The sequence below is a fragment of the Astatotilapia calliptera genome, chromosome 4, assembly GCF_900246225.1.
Source record: "Astatotilapia calliptera chromosome 4, fAstCal1.2, whole genome shotgun sequence".
NCBI classification, from domain to species: domain Eukaryota; kingdom Metazoa; phylum Chordata; class Actinopteri; order Cichliformes; family Cichlidae; genus Astatotilapia; species Astatotilapia calliptera.
The window spans coordinates 31575851-31592865 of NC_039305.1; the positions used below are offsets into that span (position 1 = coordinate 31575851).

Below are 17015 nucleotides of genomic sequence, written 5' to 3' on the forward strand. Positions count from 1 at the left end.
ACCAAAACTGAGAGAAAGATCTCTGCGCAGCATTTTACAGTGGCTTGCAAAAGTATTGGGCCCCCTTGAACTTTCCCACATTTTGTCACATTACAGCCACAAACACGAAACAGTTTTATTGGAATTCCAGATGAAAGACCAACACAAAGTGGTGAACACGTGAGAAGTGGAACAAAAATCAGACATGATTCCAAACATTTTTTACAAATAAATAACTGCAAAGTGGGGTGTGCGTAATTATTCAGCCCCCTGAGTCAATACTTTGTAGAACCAGCTTTTGCTGCAGTTCCAGCTGCCAGTCTTTTAGGGTCTGTCTCTACCAGCTTTGCACATCTACAGACTGAAATCTTTGCCCATTCTTCTTTGAAACAGCTCCAGCTCAGTCAGATTAGATGGGCAGCGTTTGTGAACAGCAGTTTTCAGATCTTGCCACAGATTCTGGATTGGATTTAGATCTGGACTTTGACTGGGCCGTTCTAACACATGGATATGTTTGGTTTTAAACCACTCCATTGTTGCCCTGGCTTTATGTTCAGGGTCGTTGTCCTGCTGGAAGCTGAACCTCCGCCCCAGTCTCAAGTCTTTTGCAGACTCCAAGAGGTTTTCTTCCAAGCTTGCCCTGTATTTGGTTCCATCCATCTTCCATCAACTCTGACCAGCTTCCCTGTCCCTGCTGAAGAGAAGCCCCCCCAGAGCATGATGCTGCCACCACCATATCTGACAGTGGGGATGGTGTGTTCAGAGTGATGTGCAGCGTTTTGCATTTTGGCCAAAAGGTTCCATGTTGGTCTCATCTGACCAGAGCAGCTTCTTCCACATGTTTGCTGTGTCCCCCACATGGCTTGTGGCAAACTGCAAACGGGACTTCTTATGGTTTTCTGTTAACAATGGCTTTCTTCTTGCCGCTCTTCCATAAAGGCCAACTTTGTGCAGTGCATGACTAATAGTTGTCCTATGGACAGATTCCCCCACCTGAGCTGTAGATCTCTGCAGCTCGTCCAGAGTCACCATGGGCCTCTTGGCTGCATTTCTGATCAGCGCTCTCCTTGTTCGGCCTGTGAGTTTAGGTGGACGGCCTTGTCTTGGTAGGTTTGCAGTTGTGCCAGACTCCTTCCATTTCTGGATGATGGCTTGAACAGTGCTCCGTGGGATGTTCAAGGCTTGTGAAATCTTTTTGTAGCCTAAGCCTGCTTTAAATTTCTCAATAACTTTATCCCTGACCTGTCTGGTGTGTTCTTTGGACTTCATGGTGTTGTTGCTCCCAATGTTCTCTTAGACAACCTCTGAGGCCGTCACGGAGCAGCTGTATTTGTACTGACATTAGGTTACACACAGGTGCACTCTGTTTAGTCATTAGCACTCATCAGGCAATGTCTATGTGCAACTGACTGCACTCAGACCAAAGGGGGCTGAATAATTACGCACACCCCACTTTGCAGTTATTTATTTGTAAAAAATGTTTGGAATCATGTCTGATTTTCGTTCCACTTCTCACGTGTGCACCACTTTGTGTTGGTCTTTCACCTGGAAGTCCAATAAAAGTGATTCATGTTTGTGGCTGTAATGAGACAAAATGTGGGAAAGTTCAAGGGGGCCAAATACTTTTGCAAGCCACTGTAACTATTGTCAATACTTCCATTTGAACTCTAAATTCAGCTAGTAGTCAACCTTTGCACGACCATACTGCATCGCTGTACAAAACTTCTTTCTTCAACCAGAGTTCTGGCCGATAGAAGGACCAGTAAGCCACATCCATCTTTAGCAATAAATCTAAACTCAGTGTGTCTTCTGTCACGTGATGATGAGAGCCATTAAAGGTTAAATCAAAGGTGTAACTCAAGAGTTATACAGACTGGTTGGCAGTAAAATAACGAATCTCTCCTTTAGTTGCTGATACAAACCGTGTGATCAAACAGATTCTTCTGTTGTCTTAGAGGGTTTAAAAGTGACATAAAGCAAACGTGTTTCTTTTTTCTTGACTGGAAACCTAAATCTTTCTCCTGCTCTGAAGCTATAAGTGGCCATATTAGGGCAGAAATCCAGGATCTGGCAATGGGGGCAAAAAGAGTCCTCGTGCGCGCGCACGGACACGCGCGCACGCACACACACAGAAGTCTTCCCTTGTGCTGTACCTGCGCTTATACCCCCACCCCTTCCTCGCCTTATCAACTCTCCGTACGCATCCTGGGGGAACACACTCTTCCTCTCGCTCCTACACTCACGCGCGCGCGCACTGGCGCTCATATAGGAGGATCCCAGCAGAGAAGCGGGCAGCGAACGACGGAGCGCGCACGGGACCAGATCGTTAACTTGTCGTTTCCCCGCCTCATTCTCGTGCAGGTTCAGCAGCTGCAGCAACAAACCGGACTACCGGCGAACAGCGAGACTCCTCCAGCGCTCCAGACAGCTTCAGACTGGTCGTCATCGCGTCTTTTACTCTGGAGACTGCGGATTTTATCCCTGATCTTTTCCAGCGGATACCGAGAGTGCACACCGCCTCTCCGAGATAAACTAAGTCTACGGACATTAAGTGCGCTATTTGTTTTCTAGCAGAGGGGGGAAATCAGTCTCCGTGAGTCAGGCCAGCTGTCTTCTCGCCCTCTCCTCCAGTTTAACTGCACCGGTCAGACTTGGAAAGAGCAACAGCCTCCGCCAGCGCATCAGTGAGGTAGGAGAGCCACATTATGCCACCGTACACTATCTTCTGTGGCTGCTCTGCCAACATAGCGGGGCCTTTATTAATATTACAGGCTCGCCTATTCGCATAAAGCACGGAGGTCAAACTGACCCCTAAATGAAACTGTGGATTTTATTTTAATCTGGGCAAGACGATAAGTACACTCCTTATGCATCTGTGTCATAGGCTGGGTTTTTTCCGTGCGTACTTCACAAACTGCAACCACGCAGGCTATACAGAACCCACGAATGTTACATAAAACTTATATTTGTCCTCTGCACTTTCTCTTCCTCCTCCTCCTCCCTTTTCTCTCCCTGGCCTCTTTTGACCCTGTTCTGGGGATAGATGGTGCTCCGGACGACGTTTTTAGGGAGGGAGTGAAGAGTTGTGAAGATTTTAATTTTTACACTTTTTCTTTGGTAATAAAAGGATAGTAAACTTAAAATGACCTAAAACCGTCTGGTTATGAGAACGTGGACCCCTGGATCAAGATATAAAAGCTGCACAACCCCCAGACTGAGAAGATCGTCTCTCCTTTTTATTTATTTTTTTTATTTTCCGTTTTATGGCTGAGTGCTTTGTAGTTCATTAATACCAAGCCTCTTCATTGTGGTATGTAATGTGTGTCTCTGTGGTACGTTTGCATCTCATTCACCTCTCTTTGCCATGGTTTTCTCTACTCACAGCTGTTTGTGTCTCTCTGTGGTTCATTTCTTTGCAGCGGATTTTTGCAGTTTTCAATTTCCGTCACAAAAAGATCGTCTTAAAACAAATTTACTATAGATTTTACATGTGTGTTGTTTTCGATCTCTTTGCGATTGCGTTCTATCTCTTTCTACACGTTTTATCTCTACTTATAGCTGTTGGTGCTCTCACTCCTGTCGTCTTTGGTGTATAGGTGTAAGCTTTGCATCTCTTTGCCGTTGTCTTGTGTTCTGGGGCAGGCACCACCACCCCTAGTGTATGCGTGGCCCTGTGGGGAACACGCATACACCCAAACAAAAACATGCACGCAAACATTAATTCCATCCAATCTAGTTCATGCCTGCATTGATCAGGTTCCATTGATTGGATGTTTCCCTCATGCAGACAGGGCCCCACTAGTGTGATAACATCTGGACTGATCCCAGCCACTTCAGAGCTCACTGAAGTGCTGCTGAAGAGATTAGCTGGTTGTAAAAGCTCAAACATCATCTGTCAGAAGCTGGCATTTATTATCCTCAGCAGCATCTCATCTTCAGTTTAACTACAAGGAGCCTCTTCTTTCTTTCTTACTCGCCACTCTCAGCTGGTCAGAAGAGCTCTGCCTGTTCCTTTCTATTTTTAGCTTCTATTTACAATGCAGTAGCTATAGAGGCAAGAGAAGGCTCTCATTCTGTTTCCATCATCAGCCTCTCTGCCTCTTACTTATCCTTATCTGTCACAATTTATTTATTTTTGCTTTGGCCTTACCTTCCACCAACTCTTACACTTTCACACTTTTATCCTTGGCTTTCTAATTTAACCTTGAGCTATAATCATAGCAGTCAGAAGGACCACGAGTTAAGCATTCAACAGCAGTACCTCACAATAGACCTGCTCCACTCTCTCCATCACACACACACACATATCTATAGTATATGTGAGGGGCGAGATAGCAGAGGAGACGGGGGGTAAAGGTTAATCTCTGGATGCTTTTGACCCAAATCGCTACATGACCTATATACCCTCTCTTAAAACAACCACCCCACTTTAACCTTCACACACACAAACCCAAATATATCTTTTTAAAAGCTTCAGGCATACACAGATATGTGACAGCCTTTTTGATGCAGACCCAGAGTCTGACTAAATGTTACATTTTTGAGGCACTGTGAGTTATCAAAATACTGAAAACAGATTCAGTTCATAAAAATAGTTGATTTTTTTTTTTATAAAGAACATGTAATTAACTTGTTCTTCATCTTTTATAAAACTTGAGCAGACTCTTAAGAAAAAGATGACCTCCATTCATGGCAAAGTGTCCCAGTATAAACTTACAGCTCTGTATACACTGCAGTGAGCTCTGCAAAGACAGCCACACCTTGACCAAACACCATATATTACTGCTCTGAACTACCTGTGTGGTAAGAGCAAAGCCATCATCTCTAAAAGCCGGTCAACTCTTTCCCCCCTGGGAAACCTGTTAGGGGTAACCCTAGTTTCTCTTTTCTAAGTCATATTTCAGAGCTGCATCCAGGTCAAACATGTTTTTGAGGGTAACAGTGAAGGTGAACGCCATGTTTTGGAAAAGTGTTTTTCATGTTTCGAGCACCAAGAGGCAGAATTCTTTTAAAGAGACGTAAAATGAACAAAATCTATTAAAACCGACAAAGAAAGTTTACACCGCCTGAGCTACAAAATGACCACCGCATCCAACTACCGTATTTTCCGCACTATAAGGCGCACTTGAAATCCTTTGATTTTCTGAAAAATTGACAGTGCGCCTTATAATCTGGTGCGCCTTATGTATGAATTCTGGTTGTGCTTACTGGCTCAAAAATCTGTCAAAAATATTTTAGTTTGGTAAGCTACGAAGCCACACCGCTTGATGGATTGTCTGAGCATTACAGCTACCGTAGTCAGGAGCCTCGTGGAGTAATCTGGGTCCAAAACTGCAGCACACTGAGAGTTAAAAACTGTCCAAATTCTTTCATCTGTAATAAAATGATCAGCGTTGCTGCTTTACCAGGTGTAACAATTAAGTTTAACATCCAGGCATCCATGAAAACAGGATTTATTAAATTTAACAGAGTTAGAAGTTAGCAGGGAGTTAGCTCGCTAGTTTCACTAGTTACCTAAGCATGATATAGCATGTTCTGACTGAGAGATTTCTGAAAAATTCAAACGTACAGCTCTGCTATCACTTCCAACATGAATGAAGACAGAAAACTAAACACCAGTGATGTTTGTAGGGTTACGGAAGTTGGGCTAGCTGCTATATAACGATATGCTACGTGATCGCTAGCGACACAGCTATGTTAGCATAACATAAACACAGTGAAGCTGGAGGATGAACGCTAACTTTTTTTCTACTTGATAAAAGTTAACGTGAGGGTTCCTGATGGTTAGGGACAAATGCAATCGCATGGCAGGATGCTGTAAAAGGACCAAACTGCAGTCAGGAGAACAACTGAGATAATCCATCCACAATACGAGGTTAGTCATTCATATACTGCAACAACATAGAGCAGCTGCAGAGAATTCAACATTAATGAATCAATGGTACAGAAGTGGAGGAAGCAAGAAGAATGAGTTGAATAAAGTTTGATTTATCTGACTTCTTTGATTCGCTTAATGCGCCTGATGGTCCTGGTAGTTTATTTTACTTATCTGACTTCATTACGAGATAACAAAGCTGTGTTTCCAACAACTACATTGCCTACATTCCCCTCCTGGGAAGTGTGCAGCTTTCTTACACGATGCTTGTGCAAATGATCCACCTACACTCAGGATCATTCCACATTCATAAAAAGCAGCACGCTCTCTCGACTCTAACAATGCTAAGATGTATAGCCAAGTTAAGTGCTGAGCAAGTATTTTAACATGCTCGACTCCAGAGGGAATTTTCTCACATTCCCACTTTGCTTGATTACAACAAGGTCGTTTCCATCATTTTCAGGTAGCTTGTAATATCTGAGAAAACTGTGAGTGTCCCCATGACACTCTACTGCCCTTGGTTGGTACAGTAACTTGCTCCAAACGTGAAGGTGAACTGTTCCGACTCTCATCCTGACCGCTTCATGCTTTACTGCATGTTGCCCGGTTCATGCAGGCTGTCACGGCTCGATGAACCCGGCAGAACTACAGGATGAGCTAGAAAAAACAAAAACACACACATCAGACTTTGTCAACTAACTGACAATATCAACAGTGCTGTGAGCTTTGGCTGTGGAGTGCCTGTTTGGTTCTGTGACAAAAAGAGCGCTGTACATCCAGTACACACCCTTACGATATCCTGTGTGAATGTGAAGCTAGTCGATGGTGCTGTGATGGAGGGGGAAAGACTTCCGACATGCTCATCCTCGTAAGTGTGGTGATAGAAGCTACGAGGAAGCCGGGGTCTTCCCTGTGATAGTAAACAATGCAGGGCTTATGAGATTAGTTTAGAGTAACATTAGCAAGGGATCGCAATAAATTTGACTCTGATTTATTGATGTTTTAATATACATCACAAGCACCATTACACGTGACTGCTGGTTTAGAGTAAATGGGATATAATTGATAGTTTTTTTCCACAACTGCCATAATTGGCCGGAGAACAAAAAAACGGAGACGACTGCTGTGAGAAGCGACAGATTAACTGCCTGAGACAGTCAGAAACAGATATCAGAGAGCAGCGAAAGGACGGGAGCGAGAACGCAGCAGAGTTCTTGATCTTTTCTGATTCAAAGCCCACAGAGTAAGATATCAGTAAACCACATGGCAGTATAATGGTGGAGTCTTTCCATTATTTACTCTGTGTGGCGTTTAAAGGCTGTCTAAAGCAGAGCTTTACCAGATAAACACAGACATATTTACACAGTTGGCTATTCATCCAGTCCCATTCAAAGTAATTGGAGATGGAGAGAGACAAAGGTGTATGATAGAAAGAAAGAAATAGCTGGCATGAAGACGACGTTTAATTCTTGGGTTCATTCAATGACTGTTAATGATAGACGAATTTTTCTCATTACTTCTGGTAGTATAATTGTATAATTCAGTTTTGGCATTCTTGTTGTTCCCAGAAAAAAAGGCTGTAGTTGGGAGGGGGGTCAGTGCATGACTTTCCGAGCATAAGCTGGGAATTAGCATCCAAATTAGCCCTTATACACAATCGCATTTTTAATCTACTTATTTGTAGCAACCAAAATACTCTGAAGAAAATAAACGTTTTTTAAAAATCATACGCTTTTTTTTTTAACTGCAAAATGACAATACCAAATGTAACATTTAAATAATCACTGATGAGCTTTTCCATTGCTTTCCTTTGCGATCAGCTTCAGTAATATAATTACAGCAACAAAAGTAGCGGATAAAACATAAACATAAATAATTATGACTGAGTCGTCTCTAGCAGACTGCAGAGCTGAAAGATCAAGCCAACGTGGAAGTGCCAAACGCTGCAGTTCCTCTAACGGCCACTTGAGACTGACTCTGTTGACGAGTCAGTCCCCACAGACTCCATGTAAAAGTGACAATAAAGCACTAAAAAGCACGTTTACAGCTTTAAAAACGTGTTTTGGGATCTATGGATAGTTTCTCCCTTCATGACAGCTATGGCGTTTACAGTTGAGGGCATGGTTGCTTTGACAGACGCGCCAACACAGGGAGCTGTAGCTGTCTGCGAGGTCTCACCTCTGCTAACTGCAGTCACTGAACTTGACCTTCAAACTTCTGGTGCTTTAGGCGGCTTTTAAAGTATCCTGATGAAATTGCTGGACTCGTTTAATGGCTTGAAATCTGTCTCGTTAGTGAAACTGCACGCTGACTGTGCCATGCATCTCGAAATTTGGCAGATTCTTGTAAACATAACAGTTTGAAACAGCAGCCCCCCCCCTTTCTTTCTCAGCATTACCTGCAGGCAGTAAATCCACATCAGCAGCAGCGGTGGTGGTGGTGGTGGGAGGATGGAGGAAATGACTTGTAGTGACAGATGTCTGTGTTCTCCACGCTTTCCAAACTCCACTCTCTCTCTTCGTGTCGGGAATATTGTTCCGCTTGTTGATGTTTTACGTTTCCAGTGAAATATTTGATACAGCTTGTACAGTGACGTTGCTACTGTAGCCACCTAAATGTTATCTTTAATTCCAAGCTAAGACTCAAACACTTTGTGATGAGCGACATCACGGGTTAACATTTCCACCGGGCATCATCACTCGCTGGTATTTTGTTCAAACAAAGGCAAATATTCCATTTGTAGCTTGCTATCGCCAGTGTGTGAATGTGTGTGTGAATGGGTGGATGACTGAATGTAGTGTAAAGCGCTTTGGGGTCCTATGGACTAGAAAAGCGCTATACAAATGCAGGCCATTTACCATATTCCATTTTCATTTTAAGACTTGTGCAGTAAAGGGAATCTACACCTGCCTTCCCAGGACAGGAGTAACATAGATCAGGGAAGAGAATAAGTGAAAGAAAAAAACCAGGGAGGCGATCAATAAGTGGTGCAAAAATAAAACAAATAAATAAAAAAGAAAGGAGTCAAACAGAGACGCTGCCAGAGAAGAAATAAGAGAAGGAGGCTGAGAGGAGTGGAGAGAGAAGGATGGAGCAGACAAATAAATGTGAAAAAGAAGAACAGGTAGAGAGTGAAAACAGGGATGAAGGAGATGGTGAGTGATAGAGTTAGATGGAGGAAAGCATCCAATCCCAGTGTTGTCTCTAGAGGATGCTGCTGAAACCTGATCTCAGCCGGGAACTAGCCACCGCTCTAGTCCTGTGTGTCTAATATTGGTAAGACACACACACACATTGTCGTGTAATATTGCACCTGGTGTTTTCCTCATACTCACACGCGTGTGCACCTCACCGACTCACCGATTGCACATCTCTCCTCGTCTCTCTCAATCTTGCCTCTTTTTTAAAACCACAACCTTTTTACCCGTCTCTCAAATAGCAATGACGTGCTAAAGATAAAAATAAATAAACATGTCAGCCGGTGTTTTACATTGACGCCTGAGGCTTTCCCATGTTCAGAGTGATGATTGATTCATTCTGTTCCAGAGTCCTAAATATCAGTTTTCAGAGGGGAAAAATCATTAAAAACCAGTTACGGCTTTGTGTTGCTCAATATTACTGTCCTGATAGTATCAATCGCCTCTTGTACTAGTACATTTACTGTAATGCGCCAAAATGTCAAGTTGGTGCATATCTCACTCCAGGGTTTAACTACTGTTAGGGATAATTTTTCATTTAGGGAAATACATGTCAGAGCGATACATTTCAAGCTAGCCTAGCAGCAGCCATCGGTGGTATAAAAGAAGAACGCAGCTCTCTGGTGTGAAAAATGAAGCAAACATACAAGTGCTGTGTTCTTTTCATACAAAGTCAGAGGATCATATGGAACGGGATGATACTTAAGGTTGCTGGGAAAATGTACATTCCCTGGCCAGCTGGTGAGTGGATGCTGGAGGCTGCCAGCTGTTGCCGGGTGAAATTGGTCACAAAATCGTGCTGCAACAAAAACTTCCTTGTGATTGTGTTGGTCGCCAGGAGATGTGGTTCCCTGTAGTTAGTATGAAAGATGCTGACTTGTTGGTCTTCCTCAAGTTTCGCTGCAGTTTGGTGAGTAGTTTGCAGGGAAGCTGGGAACTTCCCTGCAAACTATGGACTGCAGCAGACCTCTGCTAGAGGAGCGCAATAAGCTATGCACAAGAGGAGAAACCAATGACGTCTTTATATTTTAAGTTCATAACTGTCTCTCAAAAGATAGTTGTGCATATAGCATATAGCAAACGACAGGCTTTGCTGGACAACTGACTGGATGCTTCTTTTGGATCCAGACCATGAAGTAGTTGTCAGATTCGGGGCGCTGTTTCCTGCCTGAATATAAGCCCTCACTCACTAAACTGTCATAAAGGACAACTGCGTAGTATCAACCATTATTCAGTGCCCCTTTAAAAATACCATAGCTGTTTCTATTCTGAAGGATCTCAACAAGATCAATTCTGAGTGCAGACTAGACAAGCACTCATCTCACCCGAATCCTCACATGACTCATAAAAGCACACACGGGGGTACATAAGCACAAGCACACGTACGAGAGGGGCTGCGTATTACTGAGAGAGTGGAGTGGACACAAAGCGTGGGAGGGGAGCAAGAGAGAGCAGGAGGGAGGAACGGACCAAAAAAGACGCTGCGGAAGAGAAAAAATACTCCACTTTTGTGCAGAGTTGGCCACTGAGAGATCCTGTAACTGATATTAATGTCGCATTGTTTATTAATTGTAAATCAGATGATCTGTACAGGTACAGATATATGTATACATTGTTTGTAAGGAGTGCCTCAGTGGGTTATGTCAGGACCTGAATATACTCTTTAATGGGAACAGATCAGCAGGATTAATGATTCAATTCAGTTCAGTTTTATTTATATAGGAACAAATCACAACAATGACCTCAAAGTGTTTTATATTATAAGGTAAAGACCCTACAATAAAGGAGCAACATTACCAATAAAAATAACTCATTCTATTACAAGATTATTGCAGAAAAAGTAATCTGTAAGAGTACTGTACATAAAAGATTAGCTTCCGAGAGTATTTAACACACACATAAGGCGCACTGGACCATAGGGCGCATACAAGTACCGTATGCGTATTTAAAAATAAAGCGGGAGCAAACCTGAATTCGGTACCTTACTCACATTTCTATTGCCGGTAATCGTCATCATCAACAACACACAAGCATACAAGTGTGCCTATTTAAAAATAAAGCAGGAGCAAAACAAAGTTTGGTACTCACATTTTTATCATCAATCAAACCCATCGAAGTCCTCATCCTCTGTGTCTGAATTGAACAGCTGCGCTAAATCTCCATCAAACATGCCAGGTTCACTGTCTTCACCGTCAGAGTCACTTTCCGTGCCGTGCGGCTCCTCGGAAATGATGCCGGCTTTTGCGAAAGCTCGAACAACAGTGCCAGCAGACATGTTAGCCCAAGCATCTACAATCCATTGGCAAATTGTGGCGTAACTCGCCCGGCGCTGCCTTCCACTCTTAGTGAAACTGTGGTCTCCACCGGTCATCCATCGCTCCCAGGCCGCTCGCAGCCTTACTTTGAACAGGCGGTTGGAGTTCCTTTGTCAGGCCTCCCGGAATGACAGCAAGCTCACCGTTCATTTGCTTCACAAGTTTTTTCACATCGGCTGTGAGATGGGCACGCATAGTCACAGATCAACAGCGATGGTGATGCGTGGAAAAAACCACCTGGTCTCCTTACATACACCTCCCTCAGCCAGTCTTTCATCATTTCCTCATCCATCCAGCCCTTTTCATTTGCCTTAATGATGATTTCTGCTGGAAACTTCTCTTTAGGCAAAGTCTTTCGCTTAAAAAATCACCATAGGCGGCAGTTTCTGTCCATTAGCATGGCAGCCAAGCACAACAGTAAAAGAAGACTTTTCATACCCCGTTGTGCGTATCGCTACCGTGCTGGTCCCCTTCTTCTCCACAGTGTGACTCACCGGGATGTCAAAAGTGAGCGGGACCTCGTCCATGTTTGTGATGTGGCTGGGCTGGATGTTTTTGTCGCCGATGTGTTTGCTGCAGTAGGAGCGGAAGATGGCCAGCTTTTCCTTATAATCCGCTGGAAGTTGCTGCGCTACCGTAGTCCTGGTCCGGATGGAAAAATGGCACCGTTTACTAAAAAGTGAAAGTGAAACTGCTTTTAGCCGAATGGTGACCGTCGAAACGCTTCTCCCGCTCGCGCTTTGCTCGATGATCCACCGCTCGAGTCTTTCCTCCAACTCGAGCCACCTCGCCTTATGTCCGCGGAAACTCAGCTGCGTTTTCTTGACCTGCCGGAGCTTGTTTTCCAGCTTCCTCCATTTGCGAACCATCGATTCGTTAATCTTAAATTCTCTCGCCGCTGCTCGATTTCCATGTTCCTCCGCGTAGCTGATGGCCTTCAGTTTAAACTGTGCTTCGTAAGCGTGTCTCTTTGCCATTTTCAGGGTTGTTAAAACAACGATGTCCTGCATAATGCACATACCTGTTCTTTTATACAGGTATGTGCGATTGTCCCGGTATATACGATCAACGAAAGCCAGCAAGAAGTGGCTTAAATTTGCATTCTTTCCAATGGCCAGCAGGGGGCAAAAAGGCATGACCTGTAATTGCAGTTATCTCTTATCTCACGATAAAATACACTGATGTTTTTTGTCTCCATAGGAGTGATTCTGACTTTAGCTAATTGCATTTCTTACTTCCATGGATGAAATGGATATGACCTGCAGTGCATATTACTGATGCATTAGTCTCTACAGGTTGTGTAAAAGAAGTGCTGATCCCATTATGTCGGATCGATGGATCAGATTTTCTAATTGCATATAGTTTTAGGAACTTATTTCAAGATCTTTAGGAAGAAGATCGATCTGACTGATAGCTGCGCTGATGCTTGAAACCTGTGCGGATGAAAAGAGCAGGACAGTTCCCAAACATGATGACAACAGCTATCAGGAGCCATAAAATTCAGTTATGCCTTTCAGTACTTTAGATGTCTCATACATGACTATGGCTGTGGATATGGATGATAAGCTTTGGTATTAGGTGCTTACAGATTTCTTTCAATACTCACCAAATCCTTGGGGGTGGCTGCTGGGGGAAAACAGAGAAAAAAAATCAATCAATTAATAAACAGGAAATATTGTTTTCCAAGCATGTTACCTCAACATCCTTGTTTGGTGGTTCATCAATATCACCTATATACAGTGGGGCAAAAAAGTATTTAGTCAGCCACCGATTGTGCAAGTTCCCCCACTTAAAATGATACTTATTTTCCACCCTAATTTACGAATAAATTCTTTACAAATCCTACCATGTGGATTCATGGATTTTTTTCCCACATTCTGTCTCTCACAGTTGAAGTGTACCTCTGGTGCAAATTACTGACCTCTGTCATCATTTTAGGTGGGGGAACTTGCACAATCGGTGGCTGACTAAATACTTTTTTGCCCCACTGTAAATACTGCTGAAACATTTTCTGTAAATGTTTGCTTATATGGACCCGTAATATAAAATTGAGCTGTTATTTTTTAGGCTGCTGTTTCAAGTTTGCGTTGAAACCACAGAACTAACTTTAGCTTTAACTTTTAGCTAACTTTTAGCTAACTTTAACATTTTTAGGTTTCTGGATTTTCAAATGTAACCAATTATTCTTTAGGTTTAACTAGAAATGTTTATTCATTGGTATTACCTATTAACGCTATATATCAATTACATTTAGTTACTATTTTATCAGCTTACCCACCATTTTAAAGTTAGACTCTGCTCGCTTGCTAACCCAATTTCACACATTTGATTGTGGTAAATATGGTGCAATATCATGTGTCTGTGGGTGTGTCTGTGGGTGTGTCTGTGGGTGTGTTGGGACAGCACTGAACATGTACACACAATAGCACAGGAGAAAGATTAGATTGAGCACAAATACATGCTGTCCTTTTCCTCCTTTTGAGTACAGACGCAAAACATTTTGTGACCTTAGTATGAAATTACCAAAGTATTCATTAAAGCCATGGAAGTGGAAACATGAAGCCCAAAAAACACAAAAGAAATCAAACGAATGTATCCTGTAGAGTTAAGAGAGTCTGTCAAATTTTTGGCAGCTCGGTTGTACTCTATGAACATACCAGCCTCTATTCTCCCTCCTGTAGGTGGAATCACTAAGCAGCAGTCATAAATCAGATGCACTTTGTGGTGTTCTTGCTGCAGGGCACAGATGTATTGAGCGTGTCTGCCTGCTATTTGACAGCGCTCTATATAAATATAACTGTGGCCTCCTCCCACTTTGTACAGGCAGAAAAGCCCTACAACAAGCTGCAGCCATGGATGAGATGGACCTGCCCCAGATGAAGAAGGAGGTGGAGAGCCTCAAGTACCAGCTGGCCTTCAAAAGAGAGAAGTCCTCCAAAACAGTGACTGAGTGAGTAGTTACTCCACTGCTGTGCTGCGCAGAGTTCACGACCCTGAAATCAACTGTGCACAAAAAAAGATAAATCGCTCTGAGCCTCTCAGATTGAAAAGGGAAGATATTTGTTTTAGCTAAATATGCCAAACACACTGGTAACTGCATTTACAGGAAGAGGCTGGGGAGAGAAAATAGAGCTATACTAGCTGTTACTATCTCTGGTTGTGTCGTCTTACTCATTAATTCAGTGCATTATTTTAAATTAGTACTAGTTTGTGTATAGTTTTGAGACCAAGTTCAAGTTCCCTCATCAGCAAATGGGGCTCAGTCAGAAGTCAAGCCATGTACTTGCTTCCATAATGTGGCTCAGCACTGTGTATGCTCCCCCGCATGCCTGTATGCACTGTCAGTAACATCTGGGCATGCTCCAGATGAGCATGATGGCGTCTTAGGGAGTCTGTGAGCTGCTATAGATCGGCTTTGGTACCGTTTGGCTTCACCACTAAGTTTATCTGTCTTGCCCTCTCTCTGCAGTCCCATCAGATTAAACACCCAAGGAAGCATTTCATCAGCACTGGGCCTTTTCACACCAGACATGTAAAATCAAAAATGATTTTTCAAATCCAGATCAACAGATCTGACCAATCAGACCGCTTGTAGCCCAGAATGCACACTGCTAGAATTTACTGTCACTTTTTCTCAGTGCTCTGTGTGTGTAATTGCCTTAATGTTGTTGTTCACAGGATGCAAAAGAATAAACAGTTATATATATATGTTATAAAATGTACATTCAAAAAGAGAATGAAACTGAGAACCTGCTTTTGTTTAACGTGTTCATTTTGAATTTGATGCCGACATCTGTGACATTATGGGATTTAAAGTTTAGGAGCAACACATGCTGCCATCCACACAGTGTCAGGCCTATTTCACTAAGACAATGCAAGACCTCCCTCTGCACTTATTTCAAAAGCATAGTCCAAACTGTTCAGCTAAGCATGAATGGGACAACATTTTGTGTTTCAAACTACTGCAGACACTAAAGAAGAGGTCATGCAAGGCAGTAGAAAAAATGCTTTTTTTATTTTATTTTTTATTTTCTGCTGGCTTCAAATTCAAAATCATAAACGTCTGCTCTTAATAAGAAACAGAGTTGTACGTTAGAACTAAAGTACACAAACAAAAGTTGCAAAATTGAATATAATTAGTTACTTATGGTCGCTCAGTTTATCCTTGTCCTTTTGCCTTATATGGGAAAGCGGATAGAGGACAGATTGTGGTAAGACTATACCACAGGAATTTAAAAAATGCCGCTCTTTCTATTTTTCTCTCCACACAGTTTGGTAAAATGGATAGAGGATGGTGTCCCAGAGGATCCCTTCCTGAACCCGGAGCTGATGAAGAACAACCCCTGGGTGGAGAAAGGAAAATGCATCCTTCTTTAGATTTAACCATTTAATGACCCTTGAATTTCAACACACATGCCCTACAGATGACCCCTGAAGCTGATCCTGTGAATGCACCGACAGGACAGCGCCACCTAACCTCTCACCGTGAATGTACAACAGCTGGCAAACCTAACCCTCTCCCCAAAAACACACCCCAAGGGCACAGAAATACACGCTGACAGAGACACGCATTCACACACTTAACACTGCAAGTTTAATCCTGCCACGGCAATGCATCGTTTTTATGATATGACAGAAGTGATCGATACTTGTACTACGTGTCTTTATATGAATATACGACAACTTTTATTTATGCAGCTGCCAGTCACAAGCTTATTCCCTTTGCAGTTTTTTTCTTCCTAAATTTCCTAAATGCGTTAAAGATGTGTAATGGAGTCACGTTCTCACTGCCAGACTGACTGTAGATCTGCTGGGGGAATTTTGTTCCATACTGGAAATGACCACCATTACAATATAACGAGTCAGACCCCTTTAAACCGAATTAATAAAGTCTTTGATGAAAAAAAATGAACTAAGAACTGATAAGATAGTGATTTGTAAGTAAACAGATCTCCTTTTCTTTTGACAGCCTTTCAACCAAATACAAGCTAATATCACCATTAGCATCACATTTAGCTAGATTCACCATTAGCATGACCATTAGCATCGCCATTAGCAATAGTTGCGCGGCTTCCTTTTCCTAAGCTACATGTAAATCGCTTCCAGCTCTGCTCCAGTGCAGTGCAGGGTGACAGTGACGACCCTGTACCTGTTTATCCCGTCTTTAAGTATGACGTCATTAGCTGTGTCTGGGCCCAAACTCCGCTGCAGGTCAAACGATCACTGAGAGTTAAAAACTGTATAAATTCTTTCATCTGTAATAAAATGATCAGCGTTCTGCTCTACCAGGTGTAACAATTAAGTTTAACAACCAGGCATCCATGAAAATAGAATTCATGAAATTTAATGGCTTTAAAAGTTAGCAGGGAGTTAGCTCGCTAGTTTCCATCTAAATATAATATAGCATGTTCTGAGCGAGGGATTTCTTAAACAAATTAAGACGTACAGCTCTGCTGTCACTTCCGACATAAATGAAGACAGGAAACCAAACAGCAGTGAAGTTTGTAGGGTTTACTGAAGTTGGGCTAGCTGGTATATAATGATGTGCTACGTGATCGCTAGCGACACAGCTATGTTAGCATAATATAAGCAGTAACGCTGGAGGATGAACGCTAACTTTTTTCACTCGATAAAAGTTAACGTGAAGAT

At 42.7% G+C, this 17015-nt stretch overlaps 1 protein-coding gene across 1 annotated transcript; it reads left to right on the top strand.

Moving 5' to 3' along the window:
- The first annotated feature begins 2185 nt into the window (after nt 1-2185).
- Nucleotides 2186-16603, top strand: LOC113021443 (guanine nucleotide-binding protein G(I)/G(S)/G(O) subunit gamma-13-like). Its single transcript, XM_026166130.1, has 3 exons — nt 2186-2668; nt 14190-14316; nt 15638-16603. The coding sequence occupies exons 2-3, from the start codon at nt 14219-14221 to the stop codon at nt 15741-15743; spliced, it is 204 nt and encodes a 67-aa protein (XP_026021915.1). The 5' UTR covers nt 2186-2668; nt 14190-14218; the 3' UTR covers nt 15744-16603.
- Nucleotides 16604-17015: the final 412 nt, after the last annotated feature.

Coding starts and splice junctions, on each gene's coding strand:
- LOC113021443 (XM_026166130.1), top strand. CDS start 14,219: ATGGATGAGATGGACCTGCCCCAGATGAAGAAGGAGGTGGAGAGCCTC. Junction 14,317..15,637: donor TCCTCCAAAACAGTGACTGA/GTGAGTAGTTAC, acceptor CTCTCCACACAG/TTTGGTAAAATGGATAGAGG.